The sequence below is a fragment of the Lontra canadensis genome, unplaced genomic scaffold, assembly GCF_010015895.1.
Source record: "Lontra canadensis isolate GAN:19392208 unplaced genomic scaffold, GSC_riverotter_1.0 scaffold10, whole genome shotgun sequence".
NCBI classification, from domain to species: domain Eukaryota; kingdom Metazoa; phylum Chordata; class Mammalia; order Carnivora; family Mustelidae; genus Lontra; species Lontra canadensis.
Window position 1 is genome coordinate 14,367,167 of NW_022631004.1, and position 24,856 is coordinate 14,392,022.

General features: G+C 36.2%; 1 protein-coding gene across 3 annotated transcripts; it reads left to right on the top strand.

The window, feature by feature from the left end:
• Nucleotides 1-740: 740 nt before the first annotated feature.
• ESCO2 (establishment of sister chromatid cohesion N-acetyltransferase 2) lies at nucleotides 741-23,246 on the top strand. 3 transcript variants are annotated; one of them, XM_032855674.1, is made up of 11 exons: nucleotides 741-1,185; nucleotides 2,269-2,337; nucleotides 3,115-3,952; nucleotides 5,671-5,764; nucleotides 7,627-7,684; nucleotides 11,133-11,259; nucleotides 12,365-12,496; nucleotides 13,401-13,490; nucleotides 14,075-14,218; nucleotides 17,686-17,861; nucleotides 21,846-23,246. In XM_032855674.1, exons 2-11 carry the CDS (start codon nucleotides 2,285-2,287, stop codon nucleotides 21,976-21,978), a joined length of 1,845 nt encoding a protein of 614 aa, XP_032711565.1. In that variant the 5' UTR covers nucleotides 741-1,185; nucleotides 2,269-2,284; the 3' UTR covers nucleotides 21,979-23,246. The 3 variants fall into 3 exon arrangements, with proteins under 3 accessions (XP_032711565.1, XP_032711566.1, XP_032711567.1); XM_032855675.1 differs by lacking the exon at nucleotides 741-1,185 and adding an exon at nucleotides 1,283-1,345; XM_032855676.1 differs by lacking the exon at nucleotides 741-1,185 and adding an exon at nucleotides 1,717-1,908.
• Nucleotides 23,247-24,856: the final 1,610 nt, after the last annotated feature.

Below are 24,856 nucleotides of genomic sequence, written 5' to 3' on the forward strand. Positions count from 1 at the left end.
CTGCAAAATGAAGATGAATACAGCAACTAATTCATAGGTTATTTTTCCAAGGTGAAGTAAGTTAACAGGTGTAAATGGTTGTACATGGTTTAGAACATAGTGAACGGTTGACTAAACTGATTTGTTAATGATATTCCCAGAGGCATATACTTCTTGGGGTTTGGACTCAGGACTGTTCTGCTGTAAACTCTATGATGGGCCATCCATTACCTGTGTGATAGGGCAAATTCCAAACCAATGAACCTTAGAAATATAACTGCTTTTGTCACGTGGGAATAATATTACTTATGTAAAGCTCCCCTAGTTTTGACCTGATGGTTTCTCTTCACTCCGACAGACTACGTTCTATGAAGAAAAGTGCATTCTTCAACCAAATTTATTTAGAACTAAAAATGTGCCAAAGACTCTACCAGGATCTGGTGACACAAAGATAGTAACAGTAGCTCACAGCCCATGAGTACTTTAAGAACCACAGGGCTTCCCAAAGCAAGAACCTAGCTATATCCTATAAATAGTAATTGTTTTCGGGCCCTCAGTTTTAGTTTCAGTAAAATGGGAATGATAATACATATCTCACAGGTTGTGACGAGAAGTAAATGAAATAAAACTCGTAAAGGGTGTGAGACTGCCCGGCACGTCACAGATGTTTAGAGCCAAGATTTATTATTTTTTTTTTACTTAGGTTGAAAAATAAAAAAATGAACTAGAAATCTAACATATTACTAATAAAAATAGTTAATGAACAAAGCTTCGAACGTAAAAGATAACTGCCTCGAGAATCTTGGGGAGGCTACTTTACAAAAACATGCTAAACCAGTAACCCCAGAAGGTGCCTCGACCTCAAGAGGGTGACTTTATCCGCCGAAAACTACAATCCCCAGAATGCATCTAAACCAGACCTAGGGAACGGAGTCCGGCGCTCCCGCAAGGGATTATGGAAGGTGTGGATTCCTTGCCTGAAGAGAGCGGTTCACCTGCCAAGGGCGGGAGAATCTTGGAGACCCCCCTCCCGGATAGGCGGGGCAACGGCTAATGAGCGACCAATCACCGAGCCAGCCCTTGGAGGGTCTGAAAAGCGGCGAATCAAAACGCAGCGGCTTCAGCCTTCACGGGCGCGCGGTAATTTGAATACAGTGGAGGAGAAACGGGCTCCACGGGAGAGAGATTCCCGGCTTCCAACCTCAGGTGAGGGCTGCGGGGGCGGAGGCGCGGGGCGGAAGACTGAGGAGAACTGGAGATTCTGTGGAACGTGCGGGTGAATGTCAGGGAAAAAGGGCTTTAGCTGAGGGCTTGGCGCCGCGGCGGTTCGAGACCGAAACCTCTCGGGGGTTCTCCGCACTTTGAGGTCACCGGGTTTCCATTTTTCTGACTTAGGGTTTTCTTGTCTTTTTGCCTTGACAGGGTTTGAGGACAGGCGCGCTTTTCTGTCATACCTTTCTTCATTCCTCTCCAGAAGAGTCCTCTCTTAAGCAGGGGCTCGACCTCTGAGTTCCAGAGACCCCTGTTTTCTCTTTAACCTTGAAATCCTGCCTGTGTTTTACTTTTTTTTTTTTTTTTAATGTACCTAATCCAAAGGAAGGAGGAGAAACTACTGAGCAACATAACCAGGCTCTCTCATGCTCGAGAATTAATGTGCAGGATTGTGTTTATTTTCAGCAGCGGGAGGAGCTCCTAGTCTTTTATAAACAAGGAACAAGCGGCTTGCTCTAGGCTCCTCAGGAAGATGGGAGAGGATTATGCTAAACCCATTTTCTTGCATGAACTCTGAAGAAAAAGCTAGAAACGGTCTCTGCCTTCACTGAGCATTTGGGCTGTTGAGGAAGACAGTTAAACCACCAAGAAAATGTGTTAAATGTCGTATTAAGGAAGTGTGGGGTCTGGTGAGGGAAATCACAGGAAGATATCCCGGTAAAGTATTTAAACTTGGTGTTAATTAATCAGGCTAACTAAAGGGGAAAATGTGCCCTGAAATGGAATTTAAAAAAAACAAAACAAACAAATAAAACTTCTTCCTTGGTGGGATCATTTTCAGCTTGAAACAGATGTACTAATTCTACTTTTATTTCTTAAATGCTACTGTGAGCCAGTGTTTTCCTTTTTTTTTTTTTTTAAACCTTCACGGTTTAAATATTTATTAAAGTTATTTTCTTTTTAAAGTACCTCATCCATCAGAAAAACTTTTTCAGACTCTAAAAGTATAATTTTGATACAGTGACTTTTATACATATTGATTTAATTTGGTTGTTATAATTTTTCTGTTGCTTTTAGGAGTTCAGTTAAGAAGATGTCAGCTTTTACTCCAAGAAAAAGGAAGCAGCATTCTTCAAACTATGAGAAGTGAGTCTCATCCCGTGGTTAGAAACTCCTAAAAAAGTAAAATCCACCTTTTTGTCTTTCTTATATTTCCTTTCTTTTTCTTAAAATCTCCATTATTCCACTTGTCTACTTGTGGCTATAGCAACATTTTAAATTCCAATTCGAATCTGGAAATACTGTAAACTTTCAAAATTAATTATTCAGTGCCTTTGGAGAGAATCAGGAAGAGCTGTTTTCTCTGACTTGGAAATGTATGTTAAATCTTTTATTACCTTCCTCCTCTCTGTTCTCTTATAATAATTAACATAGTGGTTTTCATTCAGTACTTTTCTGTGAACAATCCTAGAAAGTCTGTTTACTCACTGCTTACTACATGTCATAATAGGAGATAAATTACTCTGCACAGAACAGGCTTGAGAGGGTCAGTTTATTACATAGAATTAATAATTTTAGGGAACTTGTAGCCAGTTAAGCCTGGTGAGCTCTGAATATATGGCCAAAACTTAGAAATAGGTTTTAAAGCAAGGGCGTGCCACAATATAAAAGCTTTTTTATTAACAGTGTTTGTTTTTGCAAGCATTATTGGGAGTTTACTTTTGAAAAATATTTTAATGCTTTGGTAAAGACACAATTTGATAACCCTGTTTAATAGATAATGTGTATGGATGGGATGTTTGGTAGAGAAGATGTATTATTTTTAGTATGACATACAAATATGGTTGTTTATTACTTAGCAGTAGATTGCCATAAAATTGAAGCAAGATGATACTTAAAAATGGACTTTGTTTCTTTTCATAGCCTATTATCAGACATTCCATCAAAGAAATTAATTCTGGACTTTGCTGAGAATATACTTCCATCACCTGATCAAAATTACATTTGCCAAAGGAGTGATAACAGTGAAGAAAAGGCACATTGCTCTCAACAAGGCCATTTCCTTTCAAGTCCACTCGAAACAACTAAAAAAACCAAATTTCCACCTGCAAATCAAGGTTCGCCATTTAAATCTGCTGTGTCTACTGTATCCTTTTACAACAAAGACAAGTGGTACCTCAACCCATTAGAAAGAAAGCTGATAAAAGAGAGTAGATCCATTTGCCTAAAAACTAATAATGAAGACAAATCTTTTCCCGTTGTGACAGAAGAAATGCAGGGAAAACCAGTCTGCTCCAAGAGATTGAATAAAAAACCACAAAAGAGTTTAACTTCTAAGTGTCAACCAAAATATAAATGCATCAAGCCTCTATCAAAGAATTCTAAAAATTCCAAGCAAAATCGAGTGGCCTATAAGCCAATTATAGAGAAAGAGAATAGTTATTATTCAGCTCAAAATAATCTGAATGCTCCTCGGGTTCTAAGCCAAAAAGTCAAACCGCAAGTTACACTTCAGGGTGGAGCGGCATTTTTTGTTAGTAGAAAAAAGCCCTGTCTTAGAAAATTGTCTCTGGAAAACAAGCCATTATTGGGACTCACACAAAAGAATATATCAGAAGTGATTGAAGATTCTGATGTAGAGACCGTCAGTAAAAGAAAAAAATTTGAGACAAGGCAAGTGCCAAAGTGCTTGTTACTAGAAAAAGAACCGAACGTCGAGCTGCTTCATGCAAGAAGTAAAAATGAAGAAAAATTAATAAAGGTAAAGAAAACCAAATATGTAACTTTAAAAATAACTAAAACTTCAGTATACGTAATATATATGTATACATAACATGGTTGAAAAAAATTTTATTTTATTGTCCAAAGGACTATTTTATGAAGCCAAATAGTATGTTTAATCACCATAAAAGAATATAGGGGCAGGGTGGAATGATGGGATTTTTGCTCTCTTTTTTGGCTTAAGGAAACCTAAACATTTTCTTGCATTAGGTATGCATTTCATTAAATCTCCTTATTACCAAAGTCCAAAGAAGCTTAGCAATTTTTACTTGGTAGTATTTTTAGAAAGTCGAAATAACAAAACCAGGGTAGTAGTTTTTCAGTGTATGAGCATATTGCTTTTGTTTGTTTCAGCTCATTGTTTAAAGTGCTAGATTGTAGAACATTTAGAGAAGACAAAGTACAACTTTTTTTTTAATACCTTGTTTTTGCTGGCTAAGCCATGACATTATGATTTTACTAATTCTTCCTATTTTTTCTGTCAAAAAGCACCCCTATATCTTGACTGGAGTTTTGGGTTTTGGTGATATAAGTGTTTAAGTTTATCAAAACTGATCAGATTGTATACTTTATATCTGTGGACTTTACATAAATGTACCTAAGTTTTTAAACATGCACAATTCAGGGTAAAATTCTCAATTTAGCAAAACCAAGTGGTGGTGTCGGGGGGAGTTTCTGCATTTCCACCCATCCATCTTCTGGTTAGTATTCTCCCTATCTGTTTGGTAATAGAGAACATTTATACAGAGACCTGATGAATTCTCTGCAACTGTCTTTTTTGCCTTATTTTCTTTTCTGAACTTCCTTTTGAGGGGCTGGGTATTGGGTTCTGTCCAGTTTTCAGTAATCTTTGAGAAGCTGGGTTTTTGTGCATCTTAAATTTGTGAAACTGAGCTCTGCTCAAGATTCTTAATATTTCGTTAAATACCTGCTAATAGTATTCATCTCACCTAGCCAAGGATGAATCCTCTTTTCATTTGTGGGTACATCACCTTTCCCCAACTCATTATGGTGCCCTGAGAAATGGTGAACTGATGCGTTGTCCCATTTCTACTGAGATGTAATGGTCTTGAATAAGAGTTCTACTTTGATCAAAAGGGGTTTTTTCCTTTCTCCCCAAGCTACATATTCTGAGTCTTACCAAATTAGTAGTGTTAGTGAAATACTTGAGAGTGTTTTCTACTTTGCTTTTCCCCCCCTTCCCTGCTACTGCCCAAACAGGTAGGATTTGGAAGTCTCTCCAGCTACTCCAGAGTGGTTTTTTTTTGTTGTTTTTTGTTTTTTCCCCTTGGCTGCCTCTTTTTAAAGTTCATGACAGAAGGTTGTTCCTTCCAGTTTGGTGGCTGCTGGGGAAATTTTTGCCAAAAATTTTTTTTTTTAACTTCATTATCATAGAAGGGATGTTTTATAATCTTCAATCTACCATCTTTACCAGGAAATGTAATATGTTTTTGACAGGATGACAATTACAGTATTAAATATGTGGCCTCTATCTTTTAAAAGATTATGTACATTTAGTAAACAGGAAATTTCCTTAAAGTAGTCTGAAAATTGAGGATTTAAAATCAATTTAAAAGTGTAATTTATAATAAACTTGATATTTTGCTTTAGGAATAAATCTATTGGGATTCATTCATGAGATAGAAAATAATTAAGAATTATAACTTTCCTTTAATTTTCCCTATTCATTATTTTCAGGATTCATTAGATGGAGTAGTTTCTTTAAGAGAATGTAAACCTAATGAAAATAAGTGTTTTCCTTCAGAGGATTCTCTCAGTGAAAACAAGGCGGGTAAGTAAGAGAAAACTTCTCCAAATGAGTTTATTTACTTGTAATGATAATTCATGTGTCAATATGGAATTATATACTGTAATATGTTGTGGGGTTTTTTATTTAGTATGTGAGCTTCTGTTTTGTATCTTTGTGTTTATCTCAGTGACACTGTTTTCAATGGTAAGCAATGCGGTGCATTTTGAAGACAAGGAGAACTTGGGCTGGAATTTAAGACAAAATACTGATGCATAATTGGTCTATGCGATTTGGCTGAGTTACTTAGGCTCCTTAGAACTTGGTCTTCTCATCACACCTACCCTACCTATCTTTTACCCAAAATAATAGGAAGGAGTAAAAACGATTTGTGTTATATATATGTGATCAAAGCCCTGTTGTAAATAAGCATAATTTGCAAAACCATAGAAAGAACACTGAATTGGGCATCAGGAACCTTAGGATTTTGTCTAGGTCTGCCACTATTTAACTGTGTGATCTAGGGAGGAGATGTCTAAAGTAAGGGGTTGGTCTTCATTTTTAAATTTCTCTTAGTTCTGAAATCCCATTACTAACTCGTGGTGTCATTGTTCAAATAAACAGTATTTACTAAACTATGAATATACAGACAGGTTAATTAACATTTTATTTACCAACCAGATTCTTGGTAACTTTACCTTGTTGGTTATATCTGTAATTTTGGAAATAAATTCTAGGAGTATATATGTTGACTATAATGAGAAAACTGCAGTTTATAGGAAGAAAACAAAGATAAAACTAAAAGAATAATCTGGAACAATAGCACGTAACAGGACTTAATGATATACACAGAAGGATTGTTCATAAGGATAATTCTGAAATACACTGTTAATAACTAGTATTTAGTAGGTGCTGAATATGTGCCAGGCAGTGCTAAGTGTTTAGTATAGGTTGTGCTATTATTGATATACTAGAACATGTAACAGAACAATAACGGCTTTCTCTTTGCAGTAGTTATAATGTTTTCTTTTAAAATAAATTTATTTCAGTACACTAATTCCATTTAAAGAAAAATAATGAATAAAAAATAATACAGATGGCATAAGGATATGGTAAAATTCATAAACGTAGTATACAAATGGTAAAAGTTTAATTAGTACTTCATAATTAGTTTATCATTTCTCACAATAACCCTAGGAAATGGGTTTGTATGCCCATTTTATAGAAGAGGAAAGAGACTTAGGTTAAGTAACTTAGCCACAGCGGATCAGACCTGTTTTGGCCTTGTTTCTAGAGAATGAGCTCTATTTTTCAATGCGAAGTTTAAAGTTTGCTTTTTTCTACGTAGCCCACTCGCAACATATTTTTCTCTAGTCAACTACTATTTTAACTTCGGTCTTTAAAACTTTTTTTTTTTTTAAGATTTTATTTATTTATTTGATAGAGAAAACAGGGAGATTGGCAGAGGGAGAAGCAAGCCCCCGCACTGAGCAGGGAACCCAATGTGGGGCTCGATCCCAGGACCCTGAGATCATGACCTGAACCTAAGGCAGACGCTCAACCGACTGAACCACCCAGGCCTCCCCCTTTTGACTTAATTTTTATGAAAAGTGCTGTCAGGTTTTTTTGCATATGACTGCACCATTTGTTGACTGTCCTTTCTCAGCTTAATTACCTTTGCTTCTTTGTCAAAAGTCGGTTGGCTGTATATGTGTAGGTCTGTTTGGTGCTCTCTGTTTTGTTCCATTGATCTGTTTGTCCTTTTGCCAATACCATATGGTTTTGATTACTTGTTGAGTCTTGAAATCAAGCGATTTGAATACTTTGGTCATATTAACGTTTAAAATTTTATGATTTAATGCTTTGAGTTTATGTTATAAATTATTGTCATTTTTTTCCCCTCCCAGTTTCTCCTGAGTCCATTGTTTATCCCATCTTCAGTGTGTCTCCAGTCAGTACAAAAAGGTAGGGATTGCTCTTCTTTAATGTTTAAGTTGTATTTAATTTTGGGCCCTCTGGGTATCTTTTTTTCTTGCACTCTTTAATTTGGAGAATATTTTTTTTTTCCTCCCCACTAAGGGAATATTGAAAATAAGATGAAATCAGGTCATGTCATAGAAACTTCGTAAGAACCTAAGAGATGAGAGAAGGGAAAAATCTTTATGTGTTTGAGCAATAATAATTGTTAGCATTTTTTTAAAATAAAGATTTTGTTTATTTGAGCGAGAGAGCGCATGAGGAAGGGAGAGGCACAGAGGAAGAGGAAGAAGCAGGCTCCCCACTCAGCAGGGAGCTTGATGTTGGTCTCAATCTCAGGACCCAGAGATCATGACCTGAGCCAAAGGCAGACAGATGCTTAACCAACTGAGCCTTCTAGGCACCCCATTTTGCTAACATTTTTATATAGTACCTGACCCATAGTAAATAGTTTATATCCTTTATCTCACTTGATTCTTACAGTAACCTAGAAGGTAGATAGTATTAATAATTTCATTTTCAGCTGAGGAAACTGATAGTAATTCAGTTACAATTGCACAACTCTTAGGTGTAACAACTTTTAGTAGCCATGATTTGAATCCATATCTGAATTAAAGCCCGTTCAGCTATATTGACTTTCCTGGGTGATAATATATTAATAATAGTTCATGTTTAATAAGCATTTATAACTTCATGATGTAGGTACCATTATTACATTATTACCCCATTTTATAGACTGGGAAACTGGCCAGAGGAGTGAGTAACTTGCAGCAGTTCAGTGCTCTTATAAATGCCAGCTGAAGCTACCACTATCCTAGTCAAAGCTAAGACTGGGATGAGGGAGCATTGGCAGGTGTGAGCAGGATAGGTGGAAAAGCTCTGGAAAAGAAGTTTCTTATAGTCAACATCTTCCTAAGTAGTTTTGCTCCTTCTCTCCCCACTGGATGATAAATAGCAAGGTATTGAGCAAGGAGCTTGTAACTAGGTTCTACTTTCAGAACACCTCAACTTCTGTCACCTCAGAGACTGGGTTGGGTAGACAACTTTCTCTCTTCAAAGGCCATATTCCAGGTTTTTGTACATTTCCATTTTTTCATCTATGTCTTCTTTCATGACTATTATTGTGAATTGAAACCTGCCGCAATAGGCTGACAAAAATATATACACTGGGGCGCCTGGGTGGCTCAGTGGGTTAAGCCTCTGCCTTCGGCTCAGGTCATGATCTCAGGGTCCTGGGATCGAGCCCCGCGTCGGGCTCTCTGCTCAGCAGGGAGCCTGCTTCCCTCTCTCTCTGCCTGCCTCTCTGCCTACTTGTGATCTCTGTCTGTCAAATAAATAAATAAAATCTTAAAAAAAAAAAAAAAAAAAATATATATATATATATATATATATATATATATATATATATATATATACACACACTAATCTAGCCTAAGGAGATATTAGGATACTATTGCTTGGATTGCTCAAAATTTCTCTTTATGTAGGACCCAAAAGGTCAAATCTCATCAATCCCTTATAGTTTAACCTATGATTTTTAATTTAGATAGGTTACAGATTGTCCAGGCACCTTGTCTCACATTTATTTTTTGTTCAGTCACTCATTTGGCCAACATTTATAGAGTACTATGCGGTACTGAACTATACTGAGTTTTGGAGCTGTGAAGATAAATAACATATAGTCCTATCATTGAAGTTATGGTTGGAGGAAGACAGGATTTAAATGAGTACATATAATAAAGTGTTAAAATTACTAAGATAGAATAAGGGGGGTGCCTGGCTGGCTCAGTCACTTGGGCATTTGCCTTCAGCTCAGGTCATGATCTCAGGGTCCTGGGATTGAGCCCTGCATTGGACTCTTTGCTCAGTGGGGTGTCTGCTTCTCCCTCTGCCCCTCACCCCTTGCTTGTGCTCTCTCTCTTTCTCTTTCATAAATAAATAAAATTATAAGAAAAAGAAAGAAATAGATTGTGGTCATACATGCAGGGGTGGGAAGAGCTGAGTTCCTTAGCAAAATTTGCATAAAGAGGAGGGGTTAAAGCAACCTAGAGAATGTGTTTTATTTTGCAGGTGTGTACCATTAGAGAGGTATGTCAGGTCAGTTTAAAAGCATCATATCTAGCATTTTTTAAAAGGAATAATGCATCTCTCACAGTTACTTATTTACAGTAAGTTATTTAGTGGAAATTTTTTGTTTTTAGTTTTATATATGTGTATATATTGGTCAAAATGTAAAATATATTTCTAACCATAATGCCAAATCAGTCTGAAAAATATTCTTCTAGTCAAATGATAACAGGGTTGGTTGGCTTAGCCTTAAAGCATTGGACAGGATTTTTTCTAGTGTGTGTTTGTTTGTTTAACTTGTTAGTTTTCTCTGAATCTCTTGCTTTGGGCCCTTGTTTTTTTCCTGCTAATTTTCTTTTACTTCTACCCTCCATAGATTTTTATTCCTTTCATTCTTGGAAAACCAAGGTCATTTCATTATAAGACAAGAGTTACAAACTTGGCCTACAGAGATTGGTGAAGAGTACATACCTCATCTAAAAGAGCATGCACTCTATTAGTTACATTCTTTGAAGAAATAGTGGTCTGGTGATCTTATAGTGTCTCTTGTAATATTGGAAATACACATTTTTAAGTGAAGTCTTTAGATTTTGAAATATTGGTAGCTAATCCAAAGTTTTAAACATTGTGTAAGCCAAACAAAACATACCTGCTAGCTGGATTTGGCCCAGTTTACAACCTCTGTAAGCCAATCCCAACATTCTTTCCTAATGAGAACAGGTTGCCTCAACACCATCTATCCAGCCAAAATATTTTTTTCCTAAGTATTTGAGAATAGTGGAGTGGTACATTTGGTATGAGGACAAGTGAATATATTAGCCTCACTCAACTGCTCAAGTAAAGAGTTGTTAGATCATGAAATGCTGGTGGCTGACTTCCTGTGGAACTGTGAGGTTCAATAATAAATCTGCTTATTTTGTATGGTGTTAGGAATTTCTTTATGCCTATGTGGGTAGTATTATGCCTACATGTCCTAAAATTTGGTAAAGCAAAAAAAAAAAAAAAAATTTTTTTTTTTTTTTTTCACTTTTTAAGAAGGAAGTCAACTTACAGCTATGTATGTATGTCTGATACTTTCGGTGAGAGTCCCTTGGATTTTGAGTTAGAAGACAAGGATTTGTGTCTTACTGCCATTCTTTACTACCTTGCCTGGATGAAACTACTGATCTTCTCTGAGTGGGTTTCAGGTTTCTTATTGTTCTGAACCATATTCATTAAGTTACTGTCAATAAAGAGCAATAAAAATTGCAAGGTTCTCTGCAAGTATTATGTATATATATGTTTTCATTGTAAGTCCTTAGACATTTTTAATTTATTAAATAATTAAATGCTATTAAATTTTAAATAATAATTAACTTTCATTTCAAAGATCTTTAGTTGATGAACAGTCTTCTGTGAGATCCATCATATCTGCTAACTCCTTGAAACAGATCAGTGAGCAGAAAAGTACTAATACCAGAGATACAAATAAAGGAACAAAAGAGCAGCTTATCATTGTGAGTAAATTTAAAACAAAGCTCCTCCTGTTTTGTGGCTCTCACATACAGAACATGAAGTCAGACATGTTGGCTTAGCGTAGTTAACATGGTTTAGAGACATTTTGAGTTTTGTAAATGCCAGCTTTGTTGTAGTGATAGCCTTTAAAGCTAGTCGAGTAGATTTTCAGACTCATAATGTTAGGCAATGCTAGTAATTTAGTAGAATACTAATGAATAAGTTGTCTCCAGATAAGGAAAATTATTAGTGATCCACAAAAGATGTAATGAGCATAGCCACACTGTATTAGACCTGGGCTTGGCAAATTATGGCCGTGGACCAAATCTGAACTATGGCCTGTAAACTAAGAATAGCTTTGATGTTTTTAAAGGGTTGGCAAAAAGAAAAAGAGAAGAATGTGAAACAAAAAGAGCCTAAAATATTTTCTGTCTTTCCCCTTGTAGAAAAAGTTTTCCAGCCCCAGTATTCATTCAGAACTTGGTGTTTTTAGTAGCATTAAGTATTGCCTTATGAGATAAAATGGAAATTAATAAGCCATACAATTGAATATTCCTGACTATCCTATAGTCATGAATTTATCTGTGCTTTTTCTGATCTTTTATTTGTATTACATTTTTTTTTTAATTAACTCTTAGGGCAAAGAATTTTAATATTCCTAATCACTTAAGGAAAAAGTACTATATAACAAATATACAAGTCCTGAGATTTTTGCCCTCCCCTTTGAAACAAGGCCTTTTCACATCTCTCATTTAAGAGCTTAATAAAGAGGCTCTATTGTTCATCTTAACTATTGTCTTTATGATTTAATTTGATTCCTTCTAGAACTATGGGTCCAGGCAAGGAATCTTGATTTTTTTTATACCATCAAAGAAACAGTTTCATTTCTTTCATCAACTTATTGCATTTTTAGGTTTCTTCTCATTCCATTATTTTTAGGAGATGGGGGAAGAGCGTATAGTAACCAGACTTTGATTTAGTATTTCAGTCATGCTGGCATAAAAGTAAAATAGGGAGAAATTTGAGTGTATGGTTACATGAACTAAACATAGAGCTATTTGTGATATGTTTAAGATGGGCTTTCTCTTTTTCTTTTCCCACATACAGGACGCAGGTCAGAAACACTTTGGAGCCACCATGTGTAAGTCTTGCGGCATGATCTACACTGCTTCCAGCCCTGAAGATGAACTGCAGCATGTTCAGCATCACTACAGATTTCTGGAGGGCATCAAATACACTGTAAGTCAAAAATAGTCTTTCAGTTTGGTCTAAAAATAAAACTGCCTTAGAAGATATATTTCTTTTAAAAATAAATAAATATATGTGTGTGTGTGTGTGTGTGTATACATATATATTTTTTCTTTTGCTTAGATGTTGAAAAGGCATATATGATCCATAAATAATACCATCTGTAGTTTTATTGTCTTAATATTTGAGGCTGATGATACTCAAAAGCTGAATTTTAATAAAAGTGCCAGTTCAAACTTTCTATCCTAATATAAGAGAAGTATTGTTCTAGGTTGAGTGAACACCCTATTCCTAAGTCTAGCCTTTTGAGCAGAGCTGAACGATGAGGATACAAAACTCAAAGATTTGAGGAAACCCTCATGTCCCTGGACCTCCTCACTTTACTTTCTTCTTTGTAGATAGGATTAGAAAAACAACTTTTCTCTGACTTCTCCAGACTCTTTCTTTTCTCATAGGAGAGGTTCCATCTTTTTATTAAGCACCTTTCTAGTCCAGTACATCCTGTTGTTGGCTTTGTGACAGTTCCTGCTACTCAAATGCATTTCCTTTTTTCCTCTATTTTTAGTGTGGTTTATTAAAACTGCTTATTCTAGCCCTCCCCCACCTTCCTACTGCTATTAAGTCATCATTTTTTCTCTATATTGCTATGAAGGGCTCTTTAATTGACTTCGTCTTATTTTGTAGTAAATTATGTACATGTCTCCCACTAGGGTGTTAGGCTCCTGAGGACTGGCATTTTATTTTAGGCATCTTTTATTTCCCTTCTCACATTCCTTTACATGGATTGTGTCTTTTTTCGTAGCATTCATTGTTCATCTTTTTGTTCTCTCCAGACTATTTGATGGTTTTTTTCCCCTTCTTCAAATTAAACTGTGACTTTTTTTCTTTTTGTCAGGGCTGGAAAAAAGAACGTGTAGTAGCAGAGTTTTGGGATGGGAAAATTGTGTTGGTCCTGCCACGTGATCCAAGTTATGCTATTAGAAAGGTATGGAGCATTAGTTTTTTAATCCTTATTCTCCTCCTACTCCCTCTTTCTCCTCTTACCAAGAAATCAACCTAAGTATAAAATACCATTCCTAAGAGCTAATCTACTTCAGTGCACATGCATGTATGACTTTCATTCTGGTTTATACAAAACTAAATTAAAAATTAGAAGACAAAATGTCAGTAAAAGATTAAAGAAAACAGTTATCTGTTTTATCTTTTGCCTTCATTTTCACTTATGAAAGATAAATTAAGCTTTTTAATATTGAGAAATTGCCCCCATAGTCTTTTTCTGTATTGGTATTGTCGTTTCTTGGGCGGGATGTTGTGCCCCCAGTAAACAATGAATAAAGCTGAAACAATCTCTTCTGGCACTTCCCACTCCTTGCTCCCCCAGGAGTCTGCATTTCTTTCCACTGAGAGTGATCTATAAAATCGGTTTTTCAGACCCTGTTTCCAGAGTGACAGATACATGCATCAATAGTGAAGTAATTTAGGGAGTGTGTAAATTTAGGAAATAGAGGTAAAAGAGGCTAAAATGATAGTAATCATAAATTAATCTCTTCTCATGTCTAACATCATTAGGTAGAAGATGTCCAAGAACTGGTCGATAATGAACTGGGCTTCCACCAAGTTGTTCCCAGATGTCCAAACAAAACCAAGACTTTTCTCTTCATATCTGATGAAAAGAGAGTAGTTGGGTGTTTAATTGCAGAGCCCATCAAACAGGTATGGTATATGTCTTTTAAATTATTGTCATAACATGTGAGCAAAATAAAGCAGTTGGGTGAAATCTCAATAAGCATTTTAAGCATGCCACCATTAATGACTTTTTTCCCTACTAAAGTATTTTTGACCATGTGGATAATTGAAGTCATTTATTTCTATTAGATTTGGTATTTTGTCATATGTAAGCAGAGTAAGTCAGTCTTATGTTCATGTAGTCATCTCCATACCCGGGCTGTAAAATACAGGGATTTTAAATGAGCAAATCTATAGAGCCTAGATATTGAACATGTGGCTTAATGCAGGTTAATATATCTGGCAAAATAATTATTGTCCCTTAATTAGCATCTATTTTAAGTGCTAATTAGCAATGTTCTTGAAGAAGAGTTGGCAAACTTTCATCCCATGGACCAAGTGAAGCCCACCACCTGTTTTATAAATAAAATTTTATTGGAACATAGCTATGCTTATTTATTTCCATATTATCTAGGGTTGCTTTTGTAACAGAGACCACATGGCTCAAAGCGCCTAAAATACTTACAACTGGGCCTTTCACAGAAAAAGTTTGCCAACATTTGTTCTAGACTAGAGAGAGATAGTTTTTGCCTTCAAGGAGCTTACAGTATAATCTTTAGCTAGAGAGAACTGTAGTTCAAATGTCTTCTTTTTACCTGACTTTATAGTATTCTACCCTTATGTCTCCTTTTAAAAATACTGTTTCAATGTCTTAAAATGAAATTAGCATAAATTTATCCTTTACCTTTATATAGGTCTTCCCTTTCTCCTCTCATTTCTACAACCTATTTTTTTTTTTTTAAAGATCACATGTACTTATTTGAGAGCGAGCATGTGCACAATCTGGGGGAGGGGCAGAGGGAAAGGAAGAACCAAATTCCTGGCTGAGCTGGGAGTCGGCTGCAGGGCTCAGTCCCAGGACCTTGGGATCATGACCTGAGCCAAAGTCAGATGCTTAACAGATGGAGTCACCCAGGCACCCCTCATTTCTACTATCTTTATCGTTCTTCCTTATTTTCTTTTTTTAATCTGCCTTTTCATTGTGTATATATGTGATACCCATAAATATGTGTGTGTATGTGGAAACGTGTGTGTTTATATATATGAGATATATACACAATATTTGTGTGTATATATATGAGATATATACAGACATATCCACATATACTCACACATAATATAGGGTGTCTTGTGGGTTTATCAGAAAATGAAGAGAAAAGTTACTGGTTTGTATTAGTGATCAATTTGGCCTTTTCTTTCATTTTAAGGAATTAGACTATTTATGTAGTGATGATAGGCAAATACAGCCAAATATATTCTCTTCTACTTTTTATTTCTTACTTCATTCAAAAGCAAAGTTTTCTTGATGTTAGTTAAAAATTTAGTACCCACCTATCAGAATAGCTACATTTAAAAATAGTGACAATACCAAATGCTGGCAAAGATGCAGGGAAACTAGATCTTTTAGACATTGTTGGAGGAATGTAAAATGTTAAGACTGCAAAACATTTGGCAGGTTTTTTTTTTTTGTTTGTTTTTGTTTTTTTTAAGATTTATTTATTTCAGAGAGAGGGAGAGAGTGCCTGAATGTGCACCCAGTAGGGAAGGGCAGAGGGAAAAAAAGAGGGAGTCCCAAGCAGACTCCATGCCAGACCCAGTGCCAGTGCAGGACTCGATCTCACAACCCTGAGATCACAACCCAAGCCAAAGCCACGAGTTTAACGCTCAACAAACTGCACCACCCAGGCACCTTGGCAATTTGTTAAAAAAGTTTTTCATATGACCCAGAAATCCTACCCCTGGGCATTTATCCCAAAGAAATGAAAACTTACTCTACACAAAAGCCCATACCTGATTTTTTTTTTTTTAAACAATTTTATTTATTTGACAGAGATCACAAGTAGACAGAGAGGCAGGCAGAGGTGGTGGGATGGGGGGAAGCAGGCTCCCTGCTGAGCAGAGAGCTCGATGCAGGGCTCGATCCCAGGACCCTGAGATCATTACCTGAGCCGAAGGCAGAGGCTTAACCCACTGAGCCACCCAGGTACCCCCCCATGACTGAATGTTGATAGCAGCTTTATTTGTAGTAGTCAAAGCCTGGAAACAATGAAAGTATTATTCAGTAGGGAATGATTACACAACTGGTACATCCATACAGTGGAATATGACTTAGCAATAAAAAAGAACAAACTGTTGATATATGCAACAGCTTGGATAGATGTCAAGCACATTGAGCTAGTGAAAAAAAACATGATCTCAGAAGGTCACCTGATGTATGATTCCACTTAAATGACATCATCAAAATAACAGAATTATAGACATAACAGATTGAAGTAGCCAGGCGTTAGAGCTACTGAAGGGAAAAAGGTGGGTGACACTATACAGAGGCAGCAAGAGAAAGATCTTTGAGATGATACAGTAGCTCTGTGTAGGGGTTGGCTGTGGTGCTACTTAAATGAATATACAGGTATGATGAATTTTTCCCTGACATGGAACTATATGCATACATTATACCTATGTTAATTCCTTGGTTTTCGTATTGTATTTTTTCTTTTAAGATTTTTATTTATTTATTTGACAGATCACAAGTAGGCAGAGAGGCAGGCAGAGAGGGAGGAGGGAAAGCAGGCTCCCTACTGAGCAGAGAGCCTGATGTGGGGCTCGATCCCAGGGCCCGGGGATCATGACCTGAGCTGAAGGCAGAGGCTTTAACCCTCTGAGCCACCCAGGTGCCCCTTGGTATTGTATTATAGTTAGGAAAGATATAACCACTGGAGGAAACCCAGTGAAGGATACATTATTTCAAAATAGAAAGTTTAAAAAATCCTTAAATACCAACCAAATTTCATAGTATTAATTAATATGCAAAAATCTTCCTTAGTTTTATCAGTTTTTTTGGATATCATAAATATGGTTGAGGCTGGAGAGAATGGGAGAAGTTTAGGTAGTGGATTAAAAGTAGGAGTCTGGGGGCGCCTGGGTGGCTCAGTGGGTTAAGCCGCTGCCTTCGGCTCAGGTCATGATCCCAGGGTCCTGGGATCGAGTCCCGCATCGGGCTCTCTGCTCAGCAGGGAGCCTGCTTCCCTCCCTCTCTCTGCCTGCCTCTCTGTCTACTTGTGATCTCTCTCTGTCAAGTAAATAAATAAAATCTTTAAAAATAAAATAAAATAAAAGTAAGAGTCTGATTTTTATAATTTTTAATCAGAAGGAATTTCATAATGGTATATAATACACTAGAATGTAGGAATATCTCAACACCACTAGTTTTTGTTTTTAAGCATTGTGTGACTAAATGGATAAGAATTCAAAAAGTATCAGAATTTTAACATTTTTGGTGAAGGTATATAACAGGATTAATTTTAGATACTTAAGTTTTGTTTAAGGAATGGCTTTTAAAAAGAAATAGGAACACAGCTATTTTTGTTAGCTCTAGATGTGTCTGTATATCATTGCAGGCCTTCCGTGTCCTTTCTGAGCCAACTGGTCCAGGATCCCCAAGCTCTAAAGAATGTCACCGGGCTTGGCAATGTTCAGATGTACCAGAGCCTGCAGTCTGTGGAATAAGTAGAATCTGGGTCTTCAGACTGAAACGAAGAAAGCGTATTGCACGACGATTGGTAGATACTCTCAGGTAAGAAATAAAATAAAATGGATCTAGACCCAGATTAGCTTTCCCAGAACCTTTCCCAGCTCGTGAGTCAAAGGGAATGAGTCAAACGGAATGATGTTGTTAAGACACCTTTGTTTAAATATTACCAAAGTCAGGCTAAGGCAAGTGTTGACACTGGGGGGAAAACCCAGTTTAGGGCACAATATTCCAAGTGTGAAACATGATAACCCAGAGCTACTCAAACTACCTGTGGTGAAAAACTAGCTTAATTATATACCAACCCTTTAATAAAAACAAAATGAGATGAATTGCTAGAAAACAAGAAATATAAGCCCAAATTTTTATTAGATTCAACAGATGTAAATAAAAGTTAACATTGCAATAAATACAATTTATACAAACAAAATTCAAGTTTAAAAAATAACTATAGAAATTGTACTTGTTGGGGCGCCTGGGTGGCTCAGAGGGTTAAAGCCTCTGCCTTCGGCTCAGGTCATGGTCCCAGGGTCCTGAGATCAAGCCCCGCATCGGGCTCTCTGCTCAGCGGGGAGCCTGCTTTCTCTCTCTCTCTGCCTGCCTCTCTGCCTACTTGTGATCTCTGTCAAATAAATAAATAAAATTTAAAAAAAAAGAAATTGTACTTGTTCATTGACTAGTGTGTGACCAGATATAATTAATGAAGACTTTACTATAATTCACAGGTGCAACTAAATGTAAAAGTGAATTAGCAAGGCAGCCCACAAAATGGGAGAAAATTTTTTTTTTTTTAAAGATTTTATTTATTTATTTGACAGAGATCACAAGTAGGCAGAGAGGCAGGCAGAGAGAGAGGGAAGCAGGCTCCCCGCTGAGCAGAGAGCCCAATGCGGGGCTCGATCCCAGGACCCTGGGATCATGACCTGAGCCGAAGGCAGAGGCTTTAACCCACTGAGCCACCCAGGCGCCCGGGGAGAAAATATTTACAAATCATTCATTTAATAAGGGTCTAGTATATCCAGTATATATGAAGGAACACTTACTACACAACAATAAAAAGACGGGTAGCCCAACTTCAAGATGGGCAAAAGATTTCAGTACATAGTTCTCAAAAGAAAAAATACATATGGCTCCTATCAGGGATTTGCAAACCCAAACCACAATGAGATACCACTTCACACTCAGTAGCGTGATTATAAGTTTTTTTTTTAAAGGGGGAAAATAACAAATATGGGTCAAGATATGGAGGAAATTGAAATCCTTGCATGTTGCTGGTAGGAATGTAGGATGGTACAGCTACTGTGGAATAGTCTGGTAATTTCTCAAAAAACTAAACTCTTAACCGTATGACCCAGCAATTCTACTCCTAAGGTATATACTCAAAAAGAAATGAAAGCATGTGTCCATATAAAAACTAATACATGAAGCTTCATAACAGCATTTGTTATAAGAGCCAAAAAGTATAAATAACCAAATTCATGATTAACTGATATATAGAATGTGGAATTTCCATGCAATAATAGAATGGAATATTATTTGGCCACAAAAAGGAATGAAGTATTAACCTGTACTACAACATGGATGAACCTTGAAATGGTATGCTAATTGGGAAAGCCAATCACAAAAAAACTCATATTGTATGATTCTATTTACAAAAAATACCTGGAACAGGCAAATCCATAGATAGAAAATAGACTAGAAGTTTCCAGACTAGAGTTTCCAGGGACTAAGGATAAGGTGAGTGGTGAGTGACTATAGATAGGTACAGGGTTGCTTTTTGGGGTGATGAAAATGTTCTGGAATGGATATTGGTGGTAGTTTCACTGTTGTGTGAATATATAAAAAAAACACTGAATTGTACACTTTTAAAGGGTGAGTTTTATGATGTATGAATTGTATCTCAATTAAAAATAGTGATTTGCTATTTTAAATTCCCAGCTGCACATTTTCAACTAACATTTAATTATTTGAAGTTTCTTCCATGACAGATGAACTTAATTTCTTCCTCCTTAATGTACCTACCTGATCTAGGTTCGCTGGATGAGTTTCGCAAAACTTACTCTCTTGACCCGAGATAACAGTTTACAATCCTGTTATCTTTGACCCACTTTGACCAGACCAGGAACCAGGCTTCGAGTAGCACTTATCTAGAATTTTGAGTCCTGTACACTTTTTAAAAACAAAACCACTACGGGATCCAGTGTTGGGCCATCATCCTACTCCCCTACACATTCCTTATAAGGGGGAGCAGTGAGAAAAATTAGTGTCTGTAAGATTTTTGACAGTTAATTATGAACTATCTCTATTTTCTGTGTATTAAGAGATGCATGCCTTTGGCATGGGGAACATGAGACCGTCTTCATATGGGAATATGGGGAATAAGACCGTCTTCACCAGTCCATAGTATGGTGCTTCTCAAATGTAAACGTGCATATGAGTCACCTGGGGATCTTGTTAAAATGCAGGTGTGATTCAGAGATGCGAGTGGGGCTTGAGAATCTGCATTCCTATGGGGCTCTCAGGGGCTGATGAGTGTTTCTGGTCTGTAGATAGTACTTTGGGTACCCAAGCAATAGGTTATCCATAAGCAATAATGAATAAAAATTACATTGCCTTCAATGAAAAAATAAAAACACATTTATTTGAGAACATCTCTTTCTTTTCACGTCCATGAGTTAAATCTACAGGCAGCATAATTGGCAGCTATCTTGTCTAAGAGGAACTTTGGGCTCAACTCTCTCATTTATACAGGCAATACATATTTAAATCCTTGTAAGAGTCGAATATTGTTCCTAGTTTTATCTAAGAAGCAACTGAGGCTCACCTGGGATTATTAATACATGTCTACACTGATAGGCAAATAGAAGGACAGAGTTAGGGCTCAAACCCACAGATCTAATGTTCTTTCCATAGCTGATACCACTTATAAAGATAGTAAGACCTGTTGAATCAAACCAATATTTTGCCTTGGATTCTAGTAAATTTAACAGTAAACTTTGTATGAAATTGCTTAGTATACCATATGCTTGTATCTTCTAATTGAATCCAATCTTTAGTTTTTTATTTTTTGAACTAATTTCAAGCCTATAAGAGTAGCAAGAATAGTAAAAAGAAACCCTTATTTACCTTTGCCCAGATTCATCAAGTTTTAACATTTACTTTCTTCCTGAATTATTTAGAAGTGAGTTATATACATTATGCCTCTTCAGCTCCTCTTACTTCAGTGTGTATTTCTTGAGACCAGATAAAAGGTAGTCTCTTTCATAAGCATACTTCAGTCATCAAACACAGGGTATTGAATGGGAATGTAATGCTTTCATGAATGTATAGTTCATATTTCTCTGTTGGCATTTGTCTCAAATGTCCTTCATAGCACTTTTTTTCCCTGCCAGGATCATATTGCACATAATTGTCCTAGCTCTTTCGTCTTCATCTTCCTTCACTTGGACCAGTTTCTTAGTTTTTGTCTTCTATGGCATTGAAGAATTTGAAGAGTACTGGCTGGTTATTTTTGGAATATCCCTCAATTTTGTTGAATTCTTTTAACCATTTGATTTTATAACTGTTAATCCTAGCTAAGCGGGGTCAGGAGAGTTGTGGTCAAATACAGGTTAGCTTTTGCCTCCTTAAAGCTCTGAGCATGTGAGTGTGGTTGAGGAGAATAGTTGTTAAAATTATTGATGGTGGTTTTTTGGTTTTAATGAACTGTGGCTTTTAGTCAGCAATATTATTGTCTATTCATTGCTTATCACCATGGATTCCCCGGCACCAGCTAGATGGTTTTTATGGTTCCTTTTGCCTCTCAGCAGAATTTTTTCTGGACCTCAGTTTGCTCATCTGTGAAATGGTATCATTAAACTTCCATCTCTAAATCTAAGGCATTAAATCTCTATCATTTAATAATTTTTATTTTAATCATGGGTATTTAAGGGGATTGAAATTTTATAATTGGATTGCTTTAAAATAAATTATAATGATTAGCCAGAACTCTAAGTTTGTTCCACTGTTAAATTATCTTTTCCTCTTTAGGAATTGCTTCATGTTTGGCTGTTTCCTCAAGATTGATGATATAGCATTTTCTGACCCAACACCAGATGGCAAGTTATTTGCAACCAAATACTGCAACACCCCTAATTTCCTTGTATACAATTTTAATAGTTGAAGTCAATGTCTATTATCGGACAGTTACTGTGTAGATGAGTTCAGACAACCCCATGTCATATAATGTGAACTATTTGACAAATATCAAAATAAATCTGTTGAGACACACATACACACATAAACCTGTATCAGTTTTGTTCCTTATGAATTGAAAAGTGAGGGATAAATTTGTTAAAAATTATCTGGGGATTCAAAAAAAAAAACAAAAACTTTTTGCATAATGTATACTGACTAGCACTGGAATCCTTAATTATGAAACTTTGTACCTATAGCTGGAAAATGGTTCCTCCTACTAAAAACATTGGCAAAGCAAGTTGTTTCCACAGATACATGACCATTTTATAAAGCATACTTTTGCACCAGGATTATCTCATGCCCAATCAGAAGCAAATAGCAAAATTTAAAGATGGGCAAATAATTTCAATGCCTGGTCTTTAAAGTTAATTCCTGAATTCTGTATAAAGTGAGAAAGTTCTCACTTTATAGCTATCAGCTGGAGGAACTCAGTTTGAACAGATATAGAAAGTATTTTGAATTTTTTTAATTTGTGAGAGGGCTTTTCCATCTTTATGGTAAAGAATGTACAAGATTTCCATATCATTTTATGTAGAACAGAATTCTGTAGCTTAAGGTTTTAATCCTTTCAAAAATCCTATTAAGCAAAATGTACCTGTCACTGGATCTGATTACTGATAAATGTAGTAATTGTACTGTTGTCATTTCATGAATTTCGGGAGTGTGAAAATGCTCATTGTGCTGCTTACCTTCATTGCGCTCATTGTTGGGGATTGATGGCATTAACAGAATGGACCCCCAGTTTTATTAGACGATTCATATGGTTATATTATCAATATGTTTGCATGTTTAAAATACATCTGACTTGTTCTGAGTCTGTCAAATGTGCTGACAAAGTCAATAGTAATATATAACTGAGGTCAGTAAATCAATGTATCTAGGTGGAACGGGCAGAGAATGTGATGACATTATGTAAACACATCAGTATGCACACATTTTTCTAGTATAATTCTTGGATACTTACTTTGAAGAGCAAAGAATATTATTTTGATTCTAAAATTCATGTAACTGCTTATCTGGTGGTAGGACTCTAGGAAAATAGTTTTCCAGATTATAACTCTAGAATCAGTTCATCTTCATTCTTCTATTTGCCTGTAATTTAACATGTTCCCCAGACTTAAAAGCCTGGATTCCAAAAAGAATGTGGAAGTGTTAAAATGTCTGTAATATGCAAACATTTTAATGTTGTTTTCTGCACTGTTTTAAATATTTTATTTAAAAATTTTTATTAACATTATTTTGCTTGCTTAATGCTTTGTGATAAATCAATTAAAATTCCTTTCAGTGTTCTCTGTCTGTTCTCTCTTTTTTTTTTTAAGATTTTATTTATTTATCTGACAGCAGGAGAGATCACAAGCAGGCAGAGAGGCAGGCAGAGGGGGAAGCGGGCTCCTCACCGAGCAGAGAGCCCGAAGTGGGGCTTGATCCGAGGATCCTGAGATCATGACCTAAGCCAAAGGCAGAGGCTTAACCCTCTGAGCCACCCAGGCGCTCCTCTGTCTGTTCTCTTATACAACCAAATGTATTGATTTTCTTTCTAAATTATTTTTGTGATTATAGAAACAGTACATGCTCATCATTGTAAAAACCGATCATTGGAAACATATCCACACAAAAACCTGCCCAATGGAGATTTATAGCAGCTTTATTCATAATTGCTAAAACTTGGAAGTAATCAATGTGACCTTCAGTAGATGAAAGTACATCCAGACAATGGGGTATTACTCAGTGCTAAAAAGAAATGAAATATTAAGCCCCAAAAAGGCACAGAGAAACCTTACTCTGAATTAATGAAAGAAGCCAATGTGAAAAGGTTACATACTGTATGATTCCAACTGTATGATTTTCTGGAAAAGATAAAACTATGGAGATAGTAAAAACATCAGCTGTTTGTAGGGAGGGAAGGATGAATTGGTGGAACACAGGATTTTTAGGACAGTGAAACTAGTCTATATGACACCATAAGCGTGGATACATCTCAAACATTTGTCCAAACCCATAGAATGGACAATACCAAGAGTAACCCCTAATTTGTCAGTGTAGGTTCATCAGCTGCAACAAATGTCCCACTCTCATAGGGGATGTTGATAGTTGGGGGAAGCTGTGCATGTGAGGTGGGGAAAGGAGTATATGGAAATCTCTGCTTCCTCATAATTTTGCTATGAACTTAAAATTGCTCTAAAAAAATAAAATCTTCCTAAAACAAAATTTAAAAAAAGGATAGCCTGAAAAATTATTATAACCAATGAGACATGACATATAAATGTAATATGAGATCCTAGAACGGAAGAGGACATTAGGTGAAAACCAAATAAATCTAAATTAAGTACTAAGTATACTTTAGTTAATGTATCAGTATTGGTTCGTTGGTTTTTTAATTGTGACAAATATACCAATGTAAAATGTTGACATTTAGGGGAAGCTGGGTGTGGGGTATATGGGAATTCTCTTTGCAGTTTTTCTATAAAACTAAAGTTTCTTTAAAAGTTTATTTTTTAAAATGTACACCTCAGTTATAAAACAACTTCATAATTACTACCCTGGTTAAAAAAAAAAAACCACTCTCAAAAGTCTCATGTTCTCTTCAATCATTATTTTCCTCAAATGTTACTATCCCTTTTTTTTTTTTTTTTAAGATTGTGTTTATTTGAGAGACAGAGTAAGAGCAAGAACATGAGTGGGTGAAGGGCACTGGGAGAAGCAGACTCCCTGTTGAGCAGGGATCCCCATGCAGGGCTTGATCCCCAGACTCCAGCATCATGACCTGAGCCGAAGGCAGACGCCCAACTGACTAAGCCACTCAG